The sequence below is a fragment of the Callospermophilus lateralis genome, chromosome 11, assembly GCF_048772815.1.
Source record: "Callospermophilus lateralis isolate mCalLat2 chromosome 11, mCalLat2.hap1, whole genome shotgun sequence".
Classification (NCBI taxonomy): domain Eukaryota; kingdom Metazoa; phylum Chordata; class Mammalia; order Rodentia; family Sciuridae; genus Callospermophilus; species Callospermophilus lateralis.
The window spans coordinates 6,836,741-6,863,106 of NC_135315.1; the positions used below are offsets into that span (position 1 = coordinate 6,836,741).

Genomic DNA, 26,366 nt, shown 5'->3' on the forward strand with positions numbered 1-26,366 from the left:
CCTGAATTTGCATCTGGGCTCATGTGTCGGGTGGTGCTTGCTCATTTGTGATCACCTTGAAGTCCAGGCCCTGACTGCCTTAGGTACTTCTGAATTTTCAGAATTTAGAGAAAGTGAGGTGTCAGCAAACTGGAAACTGCTGTAAAAGATGGCAGATATTTTAGGCTTTGCAGGCCAAGAGAGAAAAAGGAAATCATGTAGGTCCTACTTATTTATTTCTGTGGCATTGGGTATTGAGCCCAGGTACTGTACTACTAGGTCCCATCCCTACCCCTTTTTGTTTTGAGACAGGGTCTCACTAAGTTGCTGAGGCTGGCCTTGAACTTGCAATCCTCCTACCTCAGCCTCCCCAATCATGTTAAGTACTTTGGACAAAAGAGAAAACTGATCTCCACCCACGGAACTGATGAAATTAAAGACATGATGATGATTGAGCGCACTTCTTTTGTAACATAGGTCCACACAACAATGAGAAGAATGGAATTCCTCGGGGGAGAGAAAACATTTTGTTTAATTGGAGTTTGAAGTTAGTGTTCTCTGCCACCCAAATCAGTTGCATATGTCTGAATTTTTCTTTTTTAAACCATTTAAAATGTAAAAGCCGACTGGGTGTGGGGCACGTGTCTGTTAGTCTCAGCATTGGGGAGGCTGAGGATTGGGGAGGCTGAGGCAGGGGATCCCTGAAGCCCAGCCAGGAGTCTGAAGCCTGGGCAACGTAGCAAGGCCCCTCTCTGAGTCAGTCAGTCAGGAAAAACCTCTGTAGGCAGGCCGTGCAGGCAGCAGGTGGGGCGGGCTCAGGGCTGCCCTTGTGATGAGCAATCAATACAATCTCGGTTTAATAAGTGACGGGAAGAAAGGAAGTGTCCACATTTGACTATATTGGCCTCTTGGTCTGCAGTGTTCGGAGTTGGAGGCGTTGATAACCTACCTGCAGGCCTACACAGAAGACCCCCAGGTTGGGGGTGTCCGTCGCATGCTGGGGGTGAAGGGCTTTGGAGGAACCGCACAGCCCACAGTGCGCCTGCGCCTGGCGGAGCTCTGCCTGAGGGGCCCGATGGTCCCTGCTCTTCCTCTGGGAGCAGGTTAAATGTCCCCCTTCCTGCAGTCAGTTTGTTGTCAGAGGATGGTAAGGGAGAGGCTGGGGGAGGACTGACCCAGTGACCACTCTCCCCACCCCTCTGTCCCCTGGCTGAGACACTGCTGCACACCATGGTACTGGTCAAGCCTCCCTTGGGCCTGAGCATTCCCATGCCTCCTCTCTGCTTCACGCTGGGCCTGTCTGCAACTCCCGTCTCCACTGATCTCAGTGCCCAGAGACCAGGGGGTGGGCTGGGGAAGTCTGCCATTCTAGTGAGGCGGTTCTGGTGCCCAGTTCTGAGCTGGCGAGGGGGGCTGCACTGGGCTTTCTGCACCTCATCCCAAGCAGCTCACTACAGGGGCTCCTGGGAACGCTGTGGGTTCTGGGAGTGCAGCTGCCACAGAGAAGCACAGTGTCTTAGGGCCGCGGGAGAGGTGGGGCCAGTGCTGGGGAGCCACCCGGCTGGCTAGGTGCGTCCCCAGAGACACCGTAAGGAGGCTGGAGGGCGCTGGGTCTCAGGTGTGCCTGCCCTAGAGGCTCCTGTGGAGGTGAGTGTTTAGGCACAGATACAGCAAGGCCCCCTGGTGACACCCATGAGGGAGAGCAGCCTCAGGAGGCTCACCTGGGAGGCCGCCCACTGTGTGGCCACCTCCCAATCCCAGTGAGTCCAGGGCACCCAGCACCATCGGGATCCAGGGCTTGGGCAGGTCTCCCAGCTCTGCACTCGCACCAACCAGATCCTCACCCTCAATGCACCTGTTGACCGATCTGCAAAGCTAAAGCCCTCCAGGAATTATTGTGAAGATCAATGAAAAACTAACATAAATGCCCGGGAGATTCCCTGGCACCTTGAGTCATCGATAAATACTGCTTACGGCTGATAGGAATGAGCTTTAGGGGAACTTTGGAGAAAGACTGGGGCAGAAAACAAGGGCTGTCCTTGGTCCTGTAGGAGCAGCTAGAGACCTTGAGGGGCCCATGACCTTCAGAGCCACCTTTCAAATCTCTGGAAGCCACCTGGAAGCCCCCGCCACGTGGGGGAGCCTGTGGGAGGGGCTGCTCCATGCTCCCCCCGTCCCACAGGGAGGAAATCAGAGGCAGCACAGGTTAGTACAGTGGTTTATTCCTCTCCAGGTGAGGGTCTGCCCACCTGGCTCCCATGGCAATCCCCAGGAATTTTAGTTTAGTTTTCATGCATTAAAAACAACCCTCAGGTTACCAAGAAGGAGTTAGAAGCAACACCTCGAGATCGGTGCGCCTAGCTGCACGCGATGTGGGCATCCGATGGCGTCCGAGGTATGCAGAGGTTAACGCAGGTGAGTCACAGTGGCCGGCTGCCCGGGGGCTGAGGAGCACTCGGTTGTCGGTTTGTGATGCCAAAGTGGCTCTTCCCAAATGGCAGCAGAGCCCTCGTCCTGAGCTGTTAGCTGTGGTCCCACTTTGGTGTGGAGGCCCTGGGACCCCAGTGCTGGGCACGCTGGGCTGGCAGGACGTTGGGAGCACCAAAGACCCCACCCTGGTCCCTGGGCGGGCAGGATGGGGGTCATCCTTCCCTCCTGGCCAACGCCATTTCCTTCCTTCACAACGGGCAGGTCAGGGGTCTCAGACACTGGGGTGGGGACAGGGAGGTGGGAACAGCCTGCGGTCACATGAAGCCAGGACAGTAGCACTTTGCCTGATGACAAACCTGCTCCAGGACCAAAAGGAAGTGACAGCTGTCTTGGGTGCCAGGTGTTCCCCAGAACAGGGGACCCCACTGCTTTTCCTGTTGGCTCTCCCCTCTCCAGATGCCCTCCGACAGCAGCTCAGGACAGGAAGTCTCACTGACCTTTCTTTTATTGAAAAGCCCGCCCTCTCCTGCCCTCCAGATCTTAAAGCACCGGCCAGTGCCAGGGATACCTGCACATGTCTGGCACAGAATCTGTAAGGAGCGCGCCCTGAACCTAGCCTAGGAACTGGAAGTGCTCTGTGTCGCGATTCTTTGGATCATCAACATGTTTAAAACACTGGACAAGAGAGTGAAGATGCTTTCAAAGTGTCTGCGCACCCTGGTCCTTGTCTGCAGCATCCACTCCTGGACAGAGGTGGGCAACGGAGGCCAGACACCGCAGCGCACGACAGCTTTCTCTCCTGTGTGCACCCACGGCCGCCAGGCCCTGCTGCCACCAGCCTCCCCCTCCACTCTAACACAGTGCCTCCGGGCTCAGGAAGTCTGTGGCCCTGGGAACGTGGACAGTGTTCTGGTCTCAGGGACACCACTGCCCCTAAGCACATCTCTTGATCCGGCCCTCCCACTGGCCCCTGCTGGGAAACAAGAACAAAGGACAAGAGTGTAGCTGCCTGGGCTTCTGGCCTTGCCAACAAGAGACTGAGTCTGGTGGGGGGGGGGCAGGGGGACAAGAGGACACAGTTCAGGGGCCAGCGTAGACGGAGGTGACCCCCTTCTTACCGCAGCTCCCCCAGCCTGGCTAGAGGGACGTCAGGATGGGCTGAACCAGGCTTGGGGCTCAGGAATGATGGCCAGGCCCTGGGGTGTTCTGGGGTGCACAGCAAGGCAGGAGAGAGGCTGGCCCAGTCGGGGGCCTTCTGTCCACCCAGGGCTTTGGTCAGGAGTCTCAGCCTCGCCTCTGCTGCCACAGGAGGCTGCCGAGCCTCCAGGTGCCTTTGGTTTCCATAGAAGGAACTCGCTGGTATTCGCGCTTGTTAAAACCCAGCTGGGAGGAGGAGGCAGCTGCCGGAGGGAAGTCCACGTCCACCGCTAGGCTGGAAACTCACTTGCGTAGTGCCTCAGCTGCTCATCCGCCACGGACATGTAGGTGGCTCTCATGCTGGGAGAGTACTGGGAGAGAGAGAGGGGCGGGCAGGGCTCAGCTTGCCACCAGTGAACGGGGCACAGTAGAGCCCACCGCCACCCACCCCGTCCCCGTATCCTGTGGCCCCACAGATTCCACCCACCTCAGACAAGGTATTTTTTTAAAAAACGTCTGCACTGAACTCGGTCAGACCTTTACTTGTTATTTCCTAAACCATACAGGACACCAGCTATTTACGCAGCATTTGCATTGTATGGGGAATTAAGAGTGATCAGGAGATGGGTTGACTGATCCAGGAGGATTGTGTGGGCTGCGGGCAAATGCCACATCATTTTACATCAGGGACTTGAGCATCCTCATATTTGGGTGTCCTCAGGGTCCTAGAACCAACCCCCATGGAGACCCAGGGGCCAGGTGCTTGCAGAGGGGGAAAGCCAGGCCAGCCAGGCAGGGAGTTTCAATCACAAGGCATCGAAGGGCTGGGGGAGCTGACAGTGGCTAGGGCAGGCTTTGTGCCTGGTGAGGCCTTCTGTCCCTTGTTCCTCAGGGTGTATTGCTCCAGCCTCAAACACACCGTGCACACACAGGGCACCCATGCTCTGACAGAGAGAGGATGAAATGGCACCAGGCAAGACCCTGCACACGGTTGCTTTTAAAGTGACATCAGTTGGCTGGGGGTGTAGCTTAGCGGTGGAGCGCTTGCCTAGCACGCGTGACGACCTGGGTTAGATCCCCAGCACTGCAAAAAAACAAACAGACGAAAGCACACCACCCGCGACGCGCAAAGTGCTCTTCTGGCAATTCCAACACGGAGAAGTAGTGACCCTGGTACAGGGTGAGCTCGGCAGCACCTAGTCGCTCCTCAGGCAGCAGAGACAGGGCTTCTTACACCACGCCCTGAGCCCAGAGCACCTGGGGACCTTGTCCACGAGACTTGAGGTCCCACATTTCTAAGGAGCTTATGGATGCTGCTGCTCTGCTGCCCTGAGCAAGGGCCGCGTGCTCTGTCTCCTGGCCTAGGGAAGCTTTGGAGGTGCGGGTCATTCACCCCAGAGGGGACTGAATACTTCTACCACTTGGGCTGGTGTCCGGGAGGAGAGTCTCCATGACAGGTGGCTTTGCCTCCCAGGGCTTCTGACAATGTCTGGGGAGGTTCTGATTGTCACAGCTGGGGGCTGGGGTGCTAGTGGCACCCAGCGGATAGAGGCCAGGGATGCTGCTACACAGCCTGCAATGCACAGGACAGCCCACCACAAAGGATGACCCTGCCCCTCCACAGTGCCGAGGCAGCAAGGCCCAGAGCCCGGGTCCTCCACCGCGGTCTCCAGGCCAGCCCATCAGCTCTGCCTGGGAGCCTGGGCCCGCCCCAGATTTCCTGGATCAGAGGCAGTGTGGGCCCACGGTCTGTTTCAACCAGTCCCCTTGGGTGACTCTGATGCTCCTTTGTAGGACGATCCCCTTAAAGCAGTATTTTGCTTTGGACGGAACTTCTACGAGGGTCCCCCTGAGACGCAGCTACAAATCCAAACTGAGTCACTTGACCTAGAGTCTCAATCCACCAAACCAAAGCTAAGCTGTTTATCTGATCTCCAGAGATATCGGGAGAATAAGAAAGACCGAGTGTCCTCCTAAGCAGGTCAGTTTCCACCAGCATGATCATTAAGTTCCCTCCCCTTTAATCTTTAGAAAAAGTGACCTGGGGGCTGGGCCTGTGGTTGCCTAGCCTGCACAAGGCCAGCACTGTGACCTGGCATTAACCAATCAGTGATCTCTACTGTTCTCACTCCATTCTGGTCTTAAGGGAAGATAACTTTGAAATGGCCAATCCACTTTTTTTTTTGGGGGGAGGTGGTGGTACGGGAGCTTGAACTCAGGGACATTCAACCACTTAGCCACACCCCCAGTCCTATTTTGTATTTTATTTAGACACAGGGTCTCACTGAGTTGCTTAGCACCTTGCTGAGTTGCTGAGCTGGCTTTGAACCCACAATCCTCCTGTCTCAGCCTCCTGAGCTGCTGGGTTTACAGGAGTGCACCACTGTGCCCGGTGACCAATCCACTTTTTGCTCCTTGTTCTGCTTTCTTTAGTCTTTCATTGTCTATGAAATCAGCCTCCTGGGGCTGGGGAGCAGCTCAGAGGTAAAGCATGTGGTTTAGCTTGGGCGAGGCCCTGGGTTTATCCCCAGCATCACCAAAACAATAAACAAACAAACAAGAAGCCCCTCCTCCGCTGGGCTCAGTGGAACACTCCTTCTATTTACGGAATGCAGTGTTGTCCAATTCTAGAACCACAAACAGAGCCACGGATCTTTAACTCAGTTTGTTGTAGCACTGTTCTTTGGATGGACTGTCCGGGGCCATTTTTGTCCATGAGGTCCAGGAAGCAGTCTGGGAGGAGGGGTTCCCTGAAGGCAGAGCTGGGGGAAGACATGTTTCCAGTGGAGGAACAGGCTGTACCTTCCAGATGGCCTTGCTGGGTGTCGGCCAGCCAGGGAAACCCTCTGGCTGTCTCAGATAGGGAGCTCAGCCCTGGGGGTGGGGGTGTGTCCGATTCTACCACTGAGCCACACCCCCCACCCAGTTGTGCCACGTTGGGTAAACCCTCCATGCTGGGGCCAGCGGGGTCCTTAGCAATGTCCTCTGCCCCTTGCAGGGCTGAGCTTGGTGGTGCCGCACAGCCAACTATGCCAAAGCACTGAGGGTCCAGGCTTGGTCCAGGGGGAGGCTTATTCTGTCCTTGAGTCTCGAATTAAGGCCAGTTCTTATCTGCCTCTGCTGGGGGCAGGGGGAGGGGCCTGGTCTTTAACCTGAGAAACTTTTCAATTCCTTTTCCCTGGCAGCAGATTTCCCCGAATTATGTTTTGCTTAGATTAATATTAAAGTCAATCTGAATCCCTGGGGCCCAGCCGCTGGTGGGAGAAGGGATCCCGCAGGCTTCTGATTAGGAGAGAAGCCAGGTGCTGACTCTGGGCGGTCGGAGGTGGAGCGCAATGGTAGAGGGCTTGCCTGGCATGCGCGAGGCCCTGGGTTCCACCCCAGCACAGGAAGTAATAAATAAAAATTCTAAAAAATTAAAAATTTTAAATTAAAAAAAAAAAGGTGCTTACTCTAAATACAGGCTTCAACTAGTTCACTCCCCTGAGCCCCGGGGAGAAAACAAAGTGAGGCAGGGTCTGGTGCCGTTGGAAAGCTGCTTAAAAAGGACAGCAGATGAGCCAGGGACCATGGTGCCCGCCTGTAATCCCAGTGATTCAGGAGGCTGAGGCAGGAGGGCCGTAAGTTCAAGGCCAGCTTCCTCAACTCAGTGGGGCCCTAAGCAACTTAAGGAGACCTCCGTCTCAAAAAACAAACAACAACAACAACAAAAAAAAAACAGTAAAGTGACCCTGGGCTCAATCCCCAGTTAAAAAAAAAAAAAAAAAGCAAAAACAAGAACAAAAACCAAGCAGACAGCTGGTGGTGCTCTGGGCAGACAGCAGGGTGGGGGAGGCTGTGTGGAGGGCAGAGGCAGGGCACCCACACCTCGCCGACCTGCTTCCTGGCTCTCCCTCCCTGGCCCAGGTACCTGGTCCCCAGTGCCTACTGCACCAGTTTCTGATCCCCTTCCAGACTCCCTGGGTGGGGCAGGCAGGACGCCTCCCTGGTCAAGTGAAGGCAGACCCTGCCCCAAGACTCTCTGCCCCCCCCCCATCCGACCTGGGCCTTTCTCATAAGGCCACACCTCTGTGGAGAGGAGGGCGGGGAGGAAGTGCTGTTGATGGAAGGAGCAAGCGGGGGCCGGCCAGTCTTAGGGGTCACTGGAGAACGCTAAGACGGGGTCCTCCCAGGTTCAGAGCACCCTCGCAGGGGTCTGTGACCACCGTCTCCTACACACGGAGAAACTGAGGCACCGGAAGGCACTGTCCTGGCCCAAGGTCACAGAGGCCACAAGCAAAAGCTAGGATTCCAAGGCAGGCCCTTGGCCCGGGAGCCTATGCTGTGCCTGCAGCTCCCTGTGCCCAGGGCAGTGGCCCTGTGACCTGCAGATGCTCCGTGAGAAGTGGCAGAGCGCTCCCTTCTCAGCTGCCCACCCTGCACACCTGGGGCTCCTGCCTGGCACTGCTCCTGCTGGCTGCACGGGTGGGCACAGTGCTGACGGAGTGAAGAGGCTGCCTGGCATCGGCCTCCCACACATGGCACCACCACAGACCCACCCTCCCGCCCAGGGCCAGCCAGAGGCCAGGGCCGAGGAGAAACTGATGTAAAAAAGGAAACCTCCTGTATCTTTCCCTGCTACAAAAGGAAGAGAAGGTCCTCTCAGACTCATTTCCTCCTCCTCCTTCTTTTCTTCTTGTGTGTGTGATACTGGGGAGGATGTTACTACTGAGCTACGTCCCCAGCCCTTTATTTATTTTTGGGTACCAGGGATTGAACTCAGGGGCACTCAACCACTGAGCCACTTTGCTTAGGGCCTCGATTTTGCTGAGGCTGGTTTGAACTCATGATCCTCCTGCCTCAGCCTCCTGAGCTGCTGGGATCACAGATATGTGCCACAGCGCCCGACCAACCCTTTCTTTTTGAGACAGGGTCTCACTAAGCTGCTTATGCTGGCCTTGGACCAGGATCCTCCTGCCTCAGCCTCACGAGTGGCTCCGTTTCCAGACGTCTGCCACCGCACGTGGCTCTTCTTGGAGTATTTTCTTTGGAAAACTTACTGTAAATCATTTCTCTGCTGGAGATGGAACCCAGGGCCTCAGGCATGCTAGGCCAGCCCTCTGATTTCAAAAGGACAACAAGACTCTGGCCAGTCTTACTGTGCAGGAGTGGAGGGACGGCTCCTTGAGGGCCTGAGAGCCACCCGTGGGGAAGGTCACACAGCGAAGGCGGTGTCTCTGCTCCTCAGAGCTTGACCGAGGCACCTACCTCCCAGCTGGTATTCCGTGACTGTCATGAAGGTATGAGGAATGTAATTCTTCCTGTGATGAAGGCCATCATCTAACATCCACCCAACCACCAGAGGGATTTGGGAGGGGCCAGAGGGACGGGTGGTGCTGTGTGACCTCTTGCTCAAGGACAGGTACCATTTATCCAGAGGACAGGGGTGCAACAGGCTGCGCCAGGCCAGCCACAGGAAAGGGTCCGACTTCCCTTGCTGCAGTCTCTGGGGCAGCCTGTCTGCGCACCGGGGGCTGGTCCAATGGTCATTCCACAACAAGATGGTTTCCTCCTTCTCTGCCTCTGTGGGGAGCACTCGCTGGGTCTCCAGGGCATTTTGTCATTATGTCCCCAACAAGGGCAGACAGTGACTGTGCCGCTGAGGGCACTTACCGTGGGCGGAGGGGAGCCTCTCCCGATCAGCGGCACGTTCTCGTAGCGTGGGTTCCCACCAAAGAGCATGGCCTGGTTCCTGGGGGATAAGAAGGGGCTGAGCAGGGTCTGCGTGGGTGGAGGGCGTGCGGGTTTCTAGGAGGGTCCCCTGGGTGTGCAGAAATGGACACAGTGGCGGGAGCGTGGGTGGGCAAATAAGGAGCCAGCCCTCCGGGGCACGAGGCCATGCGCAGACAGGACAGGGCCAGGAGCAGTGGGGTCCAGAGCGGGCAGCATCCCGCCTGGGACCTGCCAAGGGGCCGCAGCTGGACATTTGTCAGGGCTCCCCCAGGACACACAGGCAGCTAGATGCTTGTCACGGGGTGTTCCGTGGCTGCAGCCGGGGGACCACAGCTGGCCTTTGATGACCACCCCCCACACCCCCCGTAGACCCAGCTGCCCTCCAGGGATGGGAAGGGCTGGGCCCGAGCTGCCTACATGTACTCGGAGACGGGCGCGTTGGACACGGCCTGGGCGGGGGGCTGCAGGCTGCTCTGGCTGCCCAGGCCGCTGCTGTAGCTGCAGAAGCTGTGCAGCTGCCCCCTCGGCGGGTTGTGGGCCGCGATACGCCGTGCTTGGGGGTTAAAGGGGTCGTCGTCATCGATGTCGTTGTAGTCTCTGTCCCTAGAACAACACGTGGAATTCAGCCAGCGGGGCTGAGGGAGGCCGGAGGCCTGTTGTGCTCTTCCTACCCAGGATGTTCCCCCACTCCTATCCCGGGGCAGACGTCTCCTCCAGATTCCTCAAAAGCGTGATCCTCAGCCCCGCCTCACGCAGATCACTCCGCGCTCCCAACTCCAGGTCCTCCTCCCCCAGGCAGCCCCCCATGCTGCCTGCAGGTCCTCCCCGGCAGTGACATAATGCCTCTCTGCACACCCACTTTGCAGAGTCCTGCTGAAGAAGAGGGGAAGCAAGGGGTGCCAGGCTGCCCTGGGCCCGTGAGCCTTCTTTTGGGGATTGTCTGGACTCTTGGGAAGGGCCCTACAGGAATCCAGTCAGTGTGCTGGGGCTCGTGCTGGCCCTCGCAGCCTTGCTGGTCAGGTGATCAGCTCTCCTCTGCGCCCCCAGGGGCCCCCGGTCAGCAGGAAGCCCCCCTTTCCTGGCAGCCCACCTGGAGGAGAGGTGCTTCCAGGCCCGGGGTCCCGCACAGATGAGGGTGGAGAAGGTCAGGGTGCCCAGGAGGGAGAAGAGGCCGAGGTACAGCAAGCCCTCGATGCCGTCATAGCAGATGCCGGTGAGGGCGTCCAGGTAGTCCTGGGGAGGGGCAGGTGGGCAAGAGGTTGGAGAGGGAACGAGCCAGCAGGACCTGCGGCCCACGCCCTTCTTTGGAAGCCCTTTCTCAGCCTGGACTCTAGGGTTCTGGCCGAAGGCATCTCTTACTGTCATTAAAGGCTCCCTGGTTTGGAGCCAGCACAAGGCAGCTTCCTGGATTCACCCTGCAAGTGTCTCCTGGGCACCTACCGCCTGCCGGGCACCAGAGAGCTGGCTCTGAACCACACCGGGGGTTGTGGGGTGTGGGGAGCAGAGTGGGAGGCATAACTGGGGCCAGGAGGGCAGGAGGAGCGCGTCTTAGGAGACAAGGCCGAGGCACAGGCTGGCCAGCGGGAGAGGAGGCTGGGTCTTACCCTGAGGCAAGTGGAGGTCACTGCAGGGTTTGGGGGTGGATGGGGGTGGATGGAGCGAATGGACTCATTTTCTAGAGGACCTCTGGCTGCTAGTGTGGAAGGTCTGGGTGGTAAGAGGCCAGAGGAAGCTGAGGGGTGCTCTGCCTTCCTGGGGAACAGGTCGGACATGACCGTCACCCTGGGGACCAGGACCGCCTGCACCGTGGGGAAGCTGTGAAGACAGAAGTGGGCAGATCCAGGGTTCGCCTGAGCGTGTCCTCGCTGGGCCTTGCTGAGGTGCTGGATGTCAGGGGAGGGAGAGCGGGCACAGGGTGACTCCCATGCTCTTAGCTCCAAAGTCACATGGCCAGGGTCCCAAAGCCAAATCCCTGACGTGCCAGCTAGGTATCTTCAAGAAGCTACTTCAGCATGTGTCATCCCTCTGTCACCCGAGGCCAGGATGGCAAGCTCCTCTCCGGACCCACCCTCCTCCTCCCTTCCACCCCCAGGCAGAGTCTAGACTCCGAATCTAGAACGTGTCCTGGGGAGGTAACTGTGGAAGACTGCCGTGACGATAAATGACATATGGCTACACAGTGCACGGGACAGGGCTGAGTACTTAATCAATGGCAGCTGTGACAGTTATTCTGATTACCGCCTCTAAATCCACAGAAGAGGATCACACGCATTGGCTCAATGCTTGCGGGTGGGGGGTGGGGGGCACTGGCATGTTTCCAGTGTGTTCCCTGCAATTATTAGTTTTGTTTTTATTTTCGATTTGGGGTTGAACCCAGGAGTGCTTTACCACTGTGCTGATCCCCGACCTTTTTATTGTTAGATGGGGCCTCGCTAAGTTGCTGAGGCTGGCCTTGAACATGCTATCCTCTTGCCCCAGTCTCTGGAGTGGCTGGGATGACAGGGGGGTGCCACAGTGCCCGGCTACCCGCTCCACCGACATTCCAACTTCTTAGAAAGAGGACGCTGGCCGTGAGATTAGGACATGCACTTGCAACCCAGGAAGATGGGTTCCCAGACGGCCGGGAGTCAGGATAAGGGAGAACGGTCTTCTTCAGTGGCCAGGGCCCCAGAGTTCTAAGCTGGGCGACCCTCCTACTCCTGTCCCCACCACCTTTCTTTTGAGTACAGACAGGAGTTCGTTGGAAAAGCGAGAAATGAGGGTAAGGTACGGGCCGGCCCTGTGTGTTCTGTCTCCAGGGGAGCAGCGTGGCTCCTACAGAGTCTGGGGTTTTAAGGATCTGAGGTCCCTTTGTTCTTGTCCCAGTACCCCCCACCCCTGACACCCCGCCCCCAGTACCCCCCACTGAGCCACCCTGACTCAGCCACTGGACAGAACAAAGGAGGTGGCACCTCTTCCCCTCCCACTGCCTAGCTGAGGGCGTCCAGTGAATCTCTCTCCTGGGCCTCCACTGGCTTCTCTGGGAGGCCAGGTTGGCGGGAGCGGCCCCTACCCTCCATGTACCCCCGAGGTCACCCGAGCACCTTGTGCAACCCTCGGCAATCCAACATGGCGGTCAGCTGGTGAAGGCTGGTCTCCGACATGTTCAGCAGGAGCTGGATCCCGAGGAGATCTTTCTGAAGCAGGCGGGGGAAAGAGGCAGGGAAGGGCGTGGGCTCTCAGACCCAGACACAAGGCCCCCGAGCTGCTGGGGGGAGGCAGAACGGGGCACACTCAGAGCCGGCCTGGGGCTCGGGGGGAGTGTGGCGGGGAAGGGGCCACCCGGCTCCCCTCTTCCAGCACGGATGCTGTGGGTGGCGCAGCCTTACCTCCGCCGTGGGGAAGAGGGGCACGGCAAACTGCAGCAGCCCCACCACCTGGATCTGCATGGTGGTCAGCGAGCGCTGGAAGGTGGTCAACGCCTGGGTGGACAGAGCACAGCCCCCATGAGGCGCCATTTCCCAGAAGCCTCCACAGCCCCTGTAGCCCCCCACCGCCCACTAGACCCTCCTGCCAATGCACAGGTTTCCAGGTGGGCCGTGTCTGCTGGAAGGGGCTGCTTACACTCAAAATGCAGGGGCTAGGGATAAGAGGTGGGACCGGGAAGGCTGTAGAATGTTGGGGACCCTGGTCCATTTGGGGGTGGCAGTTCCCCAGGGTTCCCACTCCCAGCCATCTGGTCAACTGTTCCCTGTGGTCATCACTACAGGCCCTCCGGCTTGCAGGAATCCCCCCCACCCCATTCCTCTGGCCTCTTGAGACCTACACAGACCTACTTCCTGCTTCTCAGATGCGGTCCTCAGACCAGCACATGGGCCTAGCCTGGGAGCGTATGAGGAATTCTAACCCTGACCAGCACTGCGGGGTAGCAGCACCCCAGAGGAGGTGAACGTATGAGCCACACAGATCTGAACACAGAGACCAAGAGCCCCCTCGGGCAGCTACACAAGGACCAGAGTGAGGCCCGGCCCAGCCTCCCAGCCTCCCAGCCTCCTAGCCAGTGGTGGGGCTTGGGTTCTAGAGGGAGGGAGGGGACGGAGGGGCTGTGGTAGGGTGAGGGTGTGTCTGGATGGCCGCACCTGCTGGAAGGGGCTGCTTACACTCTGACCGCAGTACAGGTAGTAGCGGGTCACCTCTGCAAGGCAATGACACTGGTGTCAGGCAGCTCGCAAAAGACCAACCCCTCGACCGTCCTCAGTGGGTGAGCTGGGCCTCCCTCCCCACCCGTGCTCCCAGTTTCTAGAAAAAGGCCCTGAGGTCCAAGTGGACCTGAAGTCTGGGGCAGGAGAGGTTGGGTGGTGACAGGGCTGAAAGAAGTTCAGCAGACACACGGCGTGGCTGGCCACATGGACCTGGCCTGAGTGTCCAGAGAGGCCCCGACAGCAGAGGTCCAGGCGCGCGTTACCTGTGCTGATGTGGCCCTGCGTGTTGTTCAGGATGAAGGTGTCAGGAGCCACACAGAAGTCACTGGTGCCCTGGGTCAGGGAGAGATGGGAGGGAGTGGAGGAAGGCCAGTCACTGACCCTCCGGCCATACCCAGGGAGAGCAGAACAGTGGAAGCAGGTTCCGGGGTTCCAGTCCCGGCTCCACCCTTCCCTGGCCGTTTCCTGGACGGGTTACTTATTCCTCCCGTGCCGTGGCTGTATCATCTGTCACCTGGGGACGGTAACTGCACCTTACGAGTGTGTACAGGAGGTTCTGGAAAGTGACCTGGCACAGGACTGCTCATGCCTCTTTTGACGCTCAGGGGGTCATGTTCCCCTGGGCCGGGGGGCAGCTGCAGGGCGTGGGGGAGTTCCCTGTACCCCGGCCTTATTTGCTCATCTCAGTTTATCTTTATTACTATCGTAAGCCCTGCAAGCTCTGTGAAGGTTCCCTAAGGAGTGAGGTAACAGATCAATCCATCCTAGAGCCTTCAGGAACAGGTCCTCACTGATGAGACAGGGCACAGGAAGGACTAGGGGCTGGGATCAGGACAAGCTGGGGAACCTGGTCCTGCAGCACGGCCCAGCTAGGTGGCCACAGACCTGTGTGGCTGTGTGGCGCAGGCACAGGCCCTAGGAGAGGTGGTGGCATGGATGCCATCCTCTGAGCCAAGCCCCTCAGATCCAGCCGGGGTGCCGCGGACTTTGGGGGAAGGGAGCCCCCACTTTCAGAGCAGCCAGGGTAAGTTCCAGTCCTGTAGCCCCCTCTGAGGCGCCAAGCCCTGGCCTGGTGCATGCTCCTGAGCAGGGACCCCTGCGGACGGCCCGTAGTGCCAGGCACTCTGTTGTTCTTTGGGGGCCACTGCCTTGAGGTGCCACACGGCAGCATCCTCACTCGCTGAGTCAGAGATGGCGAGTACCTACTAGGAACCAGCAGAACCGGCACCGGAAGCTGTACCGGGAGGCCTACAGGTCAGGGGATCCGGGGATCCCAGGGGAGGGAGGGAGGGACAGGAGGACCCCAACGGAGGCTCCAGCAGGGACGTGGCTCCGTCCCTCTGGGCCAGGGCTGCTGTTGTGTTGGGTAGGAGATGTCCCCCCAAGCCCCTGTGCTAACTCAGGACTATTCAGGGGTGAGATGAGTAGATTCGGAGTCGTGACCTAATTGGTCAACTGAGCCATTTGATGATCTGAAAGGACTTCTGTCCTGGGGGGCAGGCAGCTGGGCGTGGCTGGAGGTGGGTGGCTGGGGCGTGCCTTTGGGGGTTATAAGCTGTCCCCAGGTTCCTCCCCCTCTTTCCCTGCTTTCTAGCCACCTCCAAGGAAGCAGCTTTCCTCTGCTCCGATGCTCAGCCTCACCCTGAGCCAGAGATGGGGCTGGTCAGCCTCAGACGGAGACCTCCGAAGCCACCAGCCCAGATCACCTTGCTCTCGCGAGGTGCTCCCGCCAGGCATTTTGGTCACAGTGATGAAAAGCTGACACACCTGGGCTTTAGACCCTTGGCTACTCCAGTCCTGCTCCAGTGGGCCAGCTTAGCCAGGGTGGTGTGCCGAGTGTGGCTGTGAGGAGCCTCATCTCCTATCACGGAAGTGCCTACGCGTGTGTGCGCACGTGTGAGTGTGTATGTGTGCACAGGTGGGTGTGCTCTTGTGTGAGTGTGCACAGCACTCCCACAGTGGGGAAGGAGGAGGAGGAAGGGCAGGGGAGAGGGAGGGGCGCCTGGCACAGATGGGGTGGCAGGACCTGGGAACACTAAGAACCCCCTGGATTTACCCCTCATCTTTGCCTCCCCCGCCCTCTCAGGTGGGTTCTGGAACCCTCTCCATGTTATTCCTGGGGAAACTGAGGCATGCAGAGACTTTCCTGAGGTTCCACTGCTGGAAGGGGTGAAGGGGGACATGGCACAGGCTGGGGGGCTCCAGCAGCCACATGCCTCTGACTACAGAGCCCCGTCCACACTGCTCTGTGGACCCCACCCCTTCCTTCTTCCGGGGGTTTCCTCTCTGTCTGGACGGCCCTGCACCTCCTAACGCCCTCTGGCCAGGGGGGTCGGGGGTGAGGCTGGGTCACAGGCCTGGAGGCTCAGCTCAGCCCCAGCTCCCACTACCCTCCTCTCTCGGCATCTGAGGGCATCTGTTTTTTGTCTTCTCCTTTTTCCTCTTTGGTACCAGGGACTGAACCCAGGGGTGCTTAACCACTGGGCCACATTCCAGCCCTTGTATCTTTCATCTTCAAACAGGGTCCTGCTAAGTTGCCGAGGCTGGCTTTGAGCTTGGGATCCTCCTGCCTCAGCCTCCCGAGCTGCTGGGAGTACAGGCCTGCGCCACTGTGCCCAGCCGAGAGCGTCATTCTGGCCCAGCTTCTCGGGGCCTGTGGAGGGCCTGTCCTATGAGGGTCTTTCTGGGGAAGGTGGGGGGAAGGGTGGCAGTATTAGTCCTCTGGCCCAGAGACTCTCAAAAACGGGCCTCAGAGAGCAGGGTGGCAGCAGAGGCCACACCAAGCTCAGCACAATGACCCCTTGACAGCCGGCGGCCCCCTGCTCCTCCTTGCTCCTCTTCCTATTAAAATGCGGCAGCATCCCAGGCCATCAAAGGCCCTTTCAGCAGGGCCTCAGCCCCCCTCCCCCTCCCCCCTGGCACAAGGGCCTGACTAATGGAATTAGGGACATGGCAGTGCTCCCAGTCCCTGGCATTCCAGGGCACCCGGCTGTGAGCTGAAATCAATCCCTGTGGGTCCCCTGCCCAGGGAGCTGGGTGAGAGAAGCCCCTTGGGAGGGGGCCGGCTCCTAAGGGGCAGCTGGTGGTGGCAAGCTGGAAGTCCCCGGTGCTTCCAGAGGCAGACGCAGCCCCGGATGGGGGGCCGGACCCAGGAGGCCTGCCCGGGAGGCCTCCCTGTGCTTGCTCTCAGACGCTGCCAGGCAGCTGTGCCGGTCACTCTGGCCCGGGGGCTCCCTCGGCTCTGTTTACAGCCCTCTCAGCTCCAGAGGCCACAGGGGAGCTTTGAGACAACACTGGCCTTTTCTGCCCCAGTCCTGGGGATGTGGCCATGGCACAGAGGAGGGGGAGACAGGAGGTGCCCACTTCCTTTCAACAAGACGCAGAGTCAAGTGGCACCAGGGGCCATTGATTGGGTGGGCCTCACGGAGGCCAAGTGCCCACGGCCAGAGCTACTGGGCAGTCCCTGAGACTCTGAACCTGGTGACGGGTGCTGAGCGTGGGCTGGGAGGTGTCCATCACAACCCAGGGCAGGATGCCAAGGTCTCAGGGCCTTCATCTGAGGGCCTCGACTCAGGGAGGGGTCCCGTGAAATCCTGTGGTACATGGCACCCCTCCAGCACCTGTGTGTTCACACAGGCACCCATGCACGCACGCACACACGCACACACAGGAGCGTGCACACAGCTGTCAGGTCCATTAGAGTCCAGACGTACCTTCATAGGAGCCCCTGCTTTTAATGACATCTTGAGGGACCAGGAAATATTCACGTTTTCGAGCCACAGCCCCACATTCCCGAGGCCCAGGGAAGCGGGCCCCCTCCAGCCTGAGCTAAGATCCCCGACCCGGTCAGCTCCTCACACCCACACAGAAGCGACCGGCCAGCACGAGCCTCACAAGCACTGGCGTCCGTCCTGTCCTGGCTCTGTCCCTCAGTACCCACCCTTCCCTCCTGTTTCCCCCACCTGGAAGGAGAGGGGCTGGTTAAAGACACCAAGTCCTCTAGTCCTGAGATTCTGGGATGCTAGGTGAGGGGCCAGGGCAGGAAGCTGGCCTGGCCTGGGGGTTCTCAACAGGACCCCAGCACCAGACAGACCCCCCCACTGCCCCACTCACCACTGCGGCGGCCGAGTCAGCGGCCAGGGAGGCCCAACTGAGGAGCAGCGCCAGCACCCCGCAGCACAGCGTCCTAGAGAGAGGCAGGGGCATGGGTCCTGCAGGGTGGCAGGTGGGGTCCCCTGTGACAGCGTGCACCCTATTTCCAGCACCCTTCTTTCTAGCTGCTACCCCACGCAGTCACAGCCCTGCGAGTGCTGGACAGCGTTATGGGGCCCAAGGCCTAGAGCAGAGGTCCTGGGCTAAGGGACCCAGCAGAGAAGGCAGTTAGGAGGGGACACCGGACAGAGAGGACAGGTGCTGGGCTTGGACCTGCGCTCTTCCAGCTGCCCCACAAGGGAGGGGACCCACGGGAGCCCCTGCGGACTATCCCCACCCCCTGCCCCCGGCTGGGCCCAGCCAGGCCCTGGCCTCTCTCTGCTAGCGGCACCTGGCCCCGTTATTTGTCCCAGGCCCATGGACAGGGCTACTCACGAAGCCAGGAGACACTTGGAGTGCTTGGCCAGTCCCAGGCAGGCGATGAAGCAGATGACCAGGTCCAGGATGAAGAGCAGGAGGTAGGAGAGCCACCTGGGAGGACAAAGAGGGACGGTCAGGCCAGCAAGGCAGAACCCACCCTGGAGTCCCTGTTGCTGGACCTTTCCTTGAGACAAGCTTCCTGGAGCCTGTAGGGGCTGGAGGCTCTTGAGGGGCCCTGGCTGCACCCCGATCCCGCCTCCCTGCCCTGGCCTCACTCCCCGGCCAAGTCTCATCCAGCATGTGCCCTAGAATTGAGCACCATGCGGACGCTCTACAGCGGTTCTGCCCAGTCCACCTGCCACTCCCACAGGTGGCCACCAAGAACCCGAGACGTGGCCTGTGCAGGCGAGGAAATGAATTTTTACCTTTACCTAACTTCAGTTAACTTAAACTGTCCACGTGGCTCCTGGTCACCACACAGGACAGCACAGCTCTGAAGAGTCTCTGGAGCCCATCTGCAGGCCTCTCCCGAGATCCTGTTTCCCTTTGCTTCTTGGACTCTCTGACAGCAGCAGGCCAAGCCTGACATCACAGCCTCTGACCTGGAGGCCCCTGAGTGCCCACTACTTCTTCTTTTTCCTTTATTTGCTTAAATGTTGGTGACTGACCCCAGGACCCTGGGCATACTGGGCAAACACTGCACCACACACTTTATTTTTGACACAAGGTCTCACTAAGTTGTCGAGGCTGGCCTTGAATTGCTATTCTCCTGCCTCAGCCTCCCAAGCTGCTGGAATTACAGAAATGTGCCTCACCTAGCAATACCCACTTCTTCAAAGAATGCTCAGTCTAGCCCCCCACCCCGACCCCCAGGCCTCCATCTTGCCCCGATCTGTGTGGGATCCACGATGTAGGCTGTTTAGGTTCATTTCAACCCACGTTTGTGCCAGGCACTGAGCTTGGCACCAGGGATGTCCACACAAGAGGAGGGCTTGTTCTTGACCACTGGGGAACAAGGCACCCACAGACCTCCAGGCCGCCCAGCCCTGGGTTCCTCGGGCCTTTCTACCCCTCAGGCTGAGCTAACGAGGAAAGACTGTCACATACCCCTGGGAGACAGTGACAAGTCACTCTGCCCTTTGAACCTGCTTCTATATCTGTAAGGGAGTCAGAACTCTTGTCTCACAGGGCGAGGGCGGAGGCTCGCTAGATGCAGAGGGGCACAAGGAAGGCAGCAGGGACAGAGGTAGGGGATGGGAGAGGGAAGCCCTTGGTCATTACTTGTTTTGATGCAAAGGCCGACTGAATTCATTGACCCCTCCCTCCAGCACTGGATTCCTGCTCTCCAACAGCATAAGAGAGGGGGAGGGTTGCGTGGGGACCCAGGTAGGGCTGGCAGGGAGGGACAGAGGTTCCACCCGGAACCTCTGTCCAGGGCTGCAGGCCCTGGGAGCCAAGAGAAGGGAGGCTAAGTGCCCAGAGCTGGGGCCCAGTCCCAGTCCGTGATTCCCACACAGGGCAGGGGGCAGCACACAGCAGGTCTCGGGTTCCCAGAATTGGAGACGCGGCTTGGGGGGAGGGCAGAGTGCACCCCCCACTTGCTGGGGGGGACGAAGGAACCGGCTTCCTTAGCCTCAGAGCTGGGAGGAACCTTGGAACCCCTGGCCCTAGGACCCCATCCTTGATTGAGGACTCCAAGGCGCCAGCCAGTTCCAGATGCTGCACAGGACGCCACACTCCCCTTTTCCAAGGGGCACAGCCGGCCACGGGCCCCTTGCAAACTGTGGGTTCCACGCTCCCAAACCAGGCTCTTGCCTGGAAGCTGCTCGGGTGACCCCGACCCCCAGCCACCCTTTATCTCCGTCAGACCCTTGCCAGGCCTCCTGTTGTCTCGGAAGCATGTATTTTGCTGGGTGGCCACACGGAGAAGCCACCAGGAAGGCAAATGTGAGAGGCCCCTGCTGCCAAGCTCCCTGAACAGGCCTGTGAGCCACAGCGGCTCTGCGGGGGCCGTGACAAGAGGCCACAGTCCATTTCAAGTCACAGCCTCATCATGAAGTTGGAAATGGGGCACAGAGGGGACCTGCACTTCGGTTGTCACTTTGCCCCTATTTAAAACAAATTCATAAACAGTAAGCTCCTTTCAATATGTGAATTGTCGGGCTCGGGGGTCCCCAAGTCCTCAGGGCTCAGGTGCTCCTTAGGGCCAGGGGAGGTCTCAGACCACCTTCAGAGCTGGCAGTTTCTCTCTGTCCTGGGGGGCAGGGGGAGTCACTTTGCCCATCAGCATCTGTCTGGTGGGGAGCTGGACCAAGGTCCCTCTCAATCTAGAACGTCCATCACATGGTGGAAATGCAGGAGCTGGACAGGCTGGGGGCCGAGGGCCGGGAGCACCGTCTGCGGCAGGGACTTCACAGCTCCCTTCCTCCTCCTCATGGGAAGGGGAGCCCCAGGGGGAGTCTCTGGAGCATCCTCTCTGGATTCAGCCCAGCAGTGACCTCCTGGGGTGGGGCTTTAGGGCAAATCCTGAAAACCAGAGTGCACTGTGCAAGTCGGTGAAAAGGCTTGACCTTCATCAACGGCCTCACAGGAGCCAGCACACGGCGGGGGGGGGCGGGGGGGGGACTCAAAGGCTGACATTCGCTCTCCACAGCTCATAGCCACTCCACCCCCTCTGTGCGGACACCAGGCCCCGGGAGCATCAGAGACACACACTCTGCGAGTCATTTGGCCGGGGGTCACCCTCCGACCCAGACTGCTGCTTCCTTCCTGGACTCTTGCTAGAGAAACGCTCCCTAGATCCTGCCCCCAGCCAGCCACAGTCTCTGACCTGTGCCCAGGGACTTCCCCTGGGATGGGGAGTCAGGAGAGATGTAAACGGACCCCCAAAGCTGGAGGATGGAGGGCGGGTCTGCGTGCCTCACGGGGCGGGGGCCTCCCAGCGCCTCACCTGTAGTACTCCACGTAGCCGGTCTGGTCGGACAGCTCGGTCAGCTGTGTGGTGACCTCCCTCCACACGGGCAGTCCTGAGAGCTGGACGACGATGCTGCCTGCCATCTGCTGCATGAACTTCAGGGTCTGGATGTAGTCACCGCGGGCCGCAAAGAGCTCGTTGAGCCGGGCCAGGTGCTGCTCCAGGTCCACCTGCAGCTTCTGGGCATTTTCGGACACCTAGGGAGGGGCGGGGCTCAGGGCTGGCCTTGGGTGGTGGGCAGGAGGAGGTCTCTGCCAGCACAGCAGACGGCCACCAGGGCTTAAAAAGGGACACATTCTGCGGAGCCAGCCCTGAGGAATCCATGAGGCTGCTCCCCCGGAGGAGGGACCGGACACAGAGGCCCCGTGACCACGGATATGGTGGGAGCCTACAATGTCCCCCAGTGGCCCAGGTGCAAGGCTTGGTTCCCAGTTTGGTGATCCTGCGGGGTGGGGGTGGGAGGTCTTGGGGTCACTGGATGCATGCCCTTAAAGAGGACAGCAGGACCACGGTCTCTTTCTCCTTTTTGCTTCCCAGCCAGGAGGGGAGCGGCTGGGTCCCACCATGTGCTTCCCAACACACTACCTCGCCACGGGCACAAAATCCAAGTGGGCCAGGCAGGACCGAAGCCTCCCACACCGAGCCCCCAGCCCCTGTCTCTTTATGAGCTGACCATCTCAGGTGTCTCATGTATGCAAAGGTGCTTTCAAGCAGCCAGGCCCGGGGCCACAGCCTGGTGGCTTGAGCTCCTGACAGTAAGCTGGCAATACACCACCCAGCTCCTCGGACCAGGCGGCAGGCCCTGCTCTGACCCTACCAGGGCTGGACTCCAAGATCCAGTGCCTTCATTCAGGTGGACCGTCCCTAATCTGAAAGTCCTAAATTTCTTAAAGCTCGAGCAGCCGAGTCTATGCACATATCTCAAAATATGGGGAGAAAAAAAACAACCCAAATCCCAAACACTTCTGGTCCTAAACCTTGTGGATGAGGGATACTCCATCTGTGTCAAGAAGACTCCAAAGGAGAGTCAATGATCCATTTTTCTTCCTTGAAGACTCTCTTAGAACACTTGGGATTAGGAATTCTCTTTTACAGAAACAGAAAGTTTAAACTGGAGCACTTTATGTTGCCACCTTGACCTTCTCCCCACAGGAGGATTCTAACTGCCCTGCAAGAGGGGGGCTCTGTTGTGGAGCAGGCCCCGCAGGCTCAGCTCCCGGCAAAGGCAGAACAATGGGACTTTGAAAGGACAAAGACATGCCGTCCTCCTCTGAAGAGCTGGACAGGAGGCGGCAGGAGGAAATCGGCGCCTTCTCTGGGTGCTTATTCCTTCCTGGACAGACGTCCTGCCAGGTGTGTGGACAGGCTCCAGCCCTAGGCAGGGGTGGGGGGTGCTGGAACTGTGGTTCTCAAAGTGTGGTCCCTGGCCAGTAAGGCCCTAAGGGCTTGCAGATGAGTGAACCCCAAGGAAGCATCTGTTTATGCAGAGGTAGTCATGGGAGGAGATGGCGGTGACTGTCCTCGCTGTGACTGTCCTTCAAATAAGGGGCACAGGGCTGGGGATGTGGCTCAAGCGGTAGCGCGCTTGCCTGGCATGCGTGCGGCCCGGGTTCGATCCTCTACAAACAAAGATGTTGTGTCCGCCAAATACTAAAAGATAAATATTAAAGTTCTCTCTAAAAAAACAAAAACAAATAAGGGGCACAGCTGGGCTGTATGCAAAGGTGCTTTCAAGCAGCCCAGGCCCAGGGCCACAGTCTGGTGGCTTTGAGTGCGTGCCTGTGGCGCCTGCTCTGGGCCATGTGTCAGTCAGCAGCTGGGCTGGAAGGGCTTTGTTGTTCTGAAGAGCCCCAGATGCACAGTCTCGGGCAGCAGTGGGCAGCTGTGCTAATCCTCAACCTGCAGCCCGCGGCTCCCAGAGGCCTGGGAGATAAAAATGAGGCCGAGGAGGGGCGGAAGCTTCCCCAGGGAAAGTGTGGCCACGAGCGTCCACGTTACTGGCCTTGTGGCTTTTTGCATCTGCCCCGAACTGTGACTTCCGGGTTCCAGAAGAGAATGGCCCTCTTTGTTTCATTTTGTTCTATTTTCTCAATGTCAGTGGCCTGTTCGTTAGTTTTCTGGCTTGTGCCTGATTCTAGGAGCTGGTGAAAGGACTAGGGGACACCAAGACAGAACTGGGCACTGGAGAGACCCTGCAGCTTGCAGCTTCACACAGGAGGAAGCCCCAAACCCTATCAAAGCAAGTTCAGTAACCCAGCACCAACCTGCTGAGCTCCCGTCCAATTTCACAAGACAAAGGGACAGAGGCTTTGGACCACGATACGAATGACACTATCTATCATTAAATGGTAAATTATGAGCAAACCCAGTCCTAGGAATTATATCAAACCTGAGAGCAAAGGGCTATTGTTAAAAATCATCTGAAAACTTTCCCCCAAGTCCACTTTTTTTTAATACTTATTTTTTTAGTTTTAGGTGGATATGATATCTTTATTTTATTTTTATGTGATGCTGAGGATGGAACCCAGGGCCTCACATGTGCGAGGCGAGCTCTGCCACTGAGCCCCAGCCCCAGCCCCCACGTCCACTTTTTTCCTTCTTCCCAGCCCTGAATTTCTAACTCCTCTGCCTCTTAAACCCCTCTTTGAAAATAAAACACACAAGGCAGTGAACAGCTGTCAGGCCTGTCCTTCCTCTTGCTGTTTTCCCCGTAGGAAACAAAACAAAATTAAAAATAAAATCAAAATCACAGCCCTGCCCTACTTACGGGTCTGCCTTCCTCCCACTGAGCCCAGTTCCTGCACCCCCTTCCCAGGGAAGCCGAGGTGAGTCGCCTCAGAGAGGGAGAGGGGCAGCTCACACCCCTGCTGGGCAGGCTGGGGACCAGGACATCACCCGGGAGCTCGTAAGCCTCAGCCTGCCTCAGGCTCACAGAACCGGAAATGCAGGGCTGGGCTCCAGCCTGGTAAGCCTCCTCGGGATTCTGAGGCAAGCTCAAGTTTGAGAACCTCTCGGAGGGAAAAGCTCCTCCACTTGGCGAGGTCACCTGGGAGTGGTCGGCCAGGGTAGAAGAGGCTCAAGGGACCGATCTCAGATCATGAAGACCAGAGGCCCGCGAGAACAGGGCCAAGAGGAGCCTGGGAAGACCTGGCCGGGAAGGGACCCGCTTTCAGCCTCCAGAGCGTCCACCTCCCAGCGTGTCCCCTAAGGGCTGCCCACGGTCTGCCTCAGGGTCATTGGAGGAAGCCACACTGGCCACCGGAACAGGGCTCAGAAACCTTCTGCAGTGGTGCACTCCTGTAGGCCCAGCAACTCAGGAGGCCGAGGCAGGGGGATTGCAAATTTGAAGCCAGCCTCAACTACTTAGCAAGACCCTGTCTCAAAATTAAAAAAAAATAATAATAAAAAAAAAAAATAAGAAGAACTGGGGATGGAACTCAGGGGTAATGCGCCCCGGGGTTCCATCCCCAGGACAAAATGAACCGACCAGCGCGAGCACAAGTCAGCGAGGGCATGGGCTGCAGGGCCAGCTTCACCCTAGAGCCCACTAAACCCCAAGGGTGAGGGCCTGGGCCTGGGCCCTGGGGGAGGTCTGGGAATCCATTCCCCCCACCAGGTGGCCGGATGCAGGGACTGGGTCCACGTCCCTTGGCTTCTGCCCACCCAGCTTTCCCACCCTTTCTGAGCCTCCCATCAGGGCGTGCAGCTGGCCTGGGCCCCTGCTAGGCCTGCCCGAGCCCTGAGGTGCCAAGCCCTGCCCCTTGCCACTTCCCAGCCGTGGAAGGACAGGGTGGGGTTCCAGCAGAGGACCTCCTGGGCTGTTGGGGGGCAGTCCCACAAGGCCTCTTGATCACCTGATGGCCTGAGTTGGGCTCCAGCAAGGCCCAGGCCCAAGTTGCCCAACCTGCCCACAAGCTCCCTGCCCTGACGCTGCCACCCCCAGCCTCCCCCACCCGCTTTCTACTCCAGGGTGCTTACGGCCATTATTATAATGACCCTCCTTATCTTAGCGATCCTGTTGGAGGGCACTTTCGAGTTTACACTCTCACCAACTTTAATTCACCTGACATCACTTATCTGATTCCTGGGTTCCAAGATCTGCGGTCTCCCCCAGGCCCCGGGCCGTCTGGGACCCCCCAGAGGAGCAGGGGAAGCCAGTCAGAAGCAGCGCCCGCTGGCACGTGTCCCAGTCTTCAGGAACGGCGGGGAGGGCAAGAGGCGGAACTTGAGGGCACAGGGGATTTGAGAACGGGACCTGCAGCCAAAGCCCAGACCTGGCCACACAGGACTCAGGCCCCAGGTCATGCCCAGATATCCCCCGAGCGTCCCCTTCCCTCCCGGAGGACTCGGTTTTCCTCTCAGGGAGGTCCAGCCGGTGAAGGTCAAGGCCACGGGGCGTTCCTGGGCCAGGGCTCTCGTTTCCGGGCTGGGTTCCTCTTCCAGGGGTGCTGGCGCTGAGGGGTGGGGAAGGGGACGGAGCAGGATACCAAGGAAGGGAAGCTGGGCAGAGGGCAGCCACCATGAGACCTCCTTCCCACCACGCCTCTCGGTGCTGACCAGGCGGCGCGCTGTCCCAAGCAGCTGACCCTCAGCTCCTCCACCCCAGCCGCAGCCCAGCACCCACACACAAGGGTATCAGCTGTCTCCCAGAAACCAGCCCAGGGGACACGAGGGGAGGACGGGGCGCCTGGGAAGGGTCCTCCTGGAGGCCAGAGGCTGCCCCACCCCCTGTCATGGGCATGAGCAGTGGCTGCTGTCTCTTTAAGGTGAGCCTGGCCCCGGGATGGTGGGGATTATGGCCTTAGAGGAGCTTAAGGGAGCAGGCCGAGGGGTAACGAGGTCAGCCCTCTTCCCCGGATGCTGGGCAGTGACCGATTCTCCAGTTAGCGCTGGGCTTTGTGGTCGAGGCTGCTTGACACGGATGGGCACTTTGCGGCTGTCACCCCTTTGCTGGGGACCTGACCCAGACAGGATCAGGAACGGGCCGATGCTCGCGGGCTGGTTTCCCGGAAGGCTTCCCTCTGCCTTCCTACCAGCGCCTGGTTCTCGGCCAGCACCCGGGCTGCCCCACGACGGGCCGAACACCAGCAGAGAAGACCCGGCACGCACAGGGAAAGGGACAGGCTCACAGGGTCAAGGTGGAGGTGGAGGACCGCGGTCCCTCACCCTCAGTGTCTGGGGCTCAGCGAGAAGCCCTTTCCTTCCCCCAAAATCCAGCTTCTCTGGCCAGCCCAGCAAGTCCTTCAGACGGGGAGCCCCTAGCCGGGGTCACAGGGGACGCCAGAGCCCTGAGGACGTGCCACTGGGTTTTAGGTGGAATCTCCCCCGCTCCCTCCCTGGGGTACTGGGGATGGAACCCCGGGCCTCACACCTGCAGAGAG

The 26,366-nt window shown here is 59.0% G+C and overlaps 1 protein-coding gene across 3 annotated transcripts in view; it reads right to left on the reverse strand.

The window, feature by feature from the left end:
* Positions 1-2,194: 2,194 nt before the first annotated feature.
* Ttyh2 (tweety family member 2) overlaps positions 2,195-26,366 on the reverse strand; it is a 36,429-nt gene continuing 12,257 nt past the window's right edge. The window contains exons 1-12 of one of the 3 annotated variants that reach the window (XM_076870187.2): positions 25,049-25,986; positions 20,962-21,182; positions 18,027-18,122; positions 17,553-17,625; positions 13,703-13,772; positions 13,377-13,432; positions 12,627-12,719; positions 12,342-12,434; positions 10,349-10,491; positions 9,676-9,861; positions 9,199-9,277; positions 2,195-3,917 (exon numbers count right to left, since the gene is read on the reverse strand). In XM_076870187.2, the coding sequence (XP_076726302.2) occupies positions 3,837-3,917; positions 9,199-9,277; positions 9,676-9,861; positions 10,349-10,491; positions 12,342-12,434; positions 12,627-12,719; positions 13,377-13,432; positions 13,703-13,772; positions 17,553-17,625; positions 18,027-18,122; positions 20,962-21,077 (1,086 nt within the window). In that variant the 5' untranslated portion in view covers positions 21,078-21,182; positions 25,049-25,986 and the 3' untranslated portion in view covers positions 2,195-3,836. Of the gene's footprint in view, positions 3,918-9,198; positions 9,278-9,675; positions 9,862-10,348; positions 10,492-12,341; positions 12,435-12,626; positions 12,720-12,840; positions 12,861-13,376; positions 13,433-13,702; positions 13,773-17,552; positions 17,626-18,026; positions 18,123-20,961; positions 21,183-25,048; positions 25,987-26,366 lie in introns of those variants that run through there. The other 2 variants (XM_076870186.2, XM_076870188.2) reach the window with 2 other exon arrangements.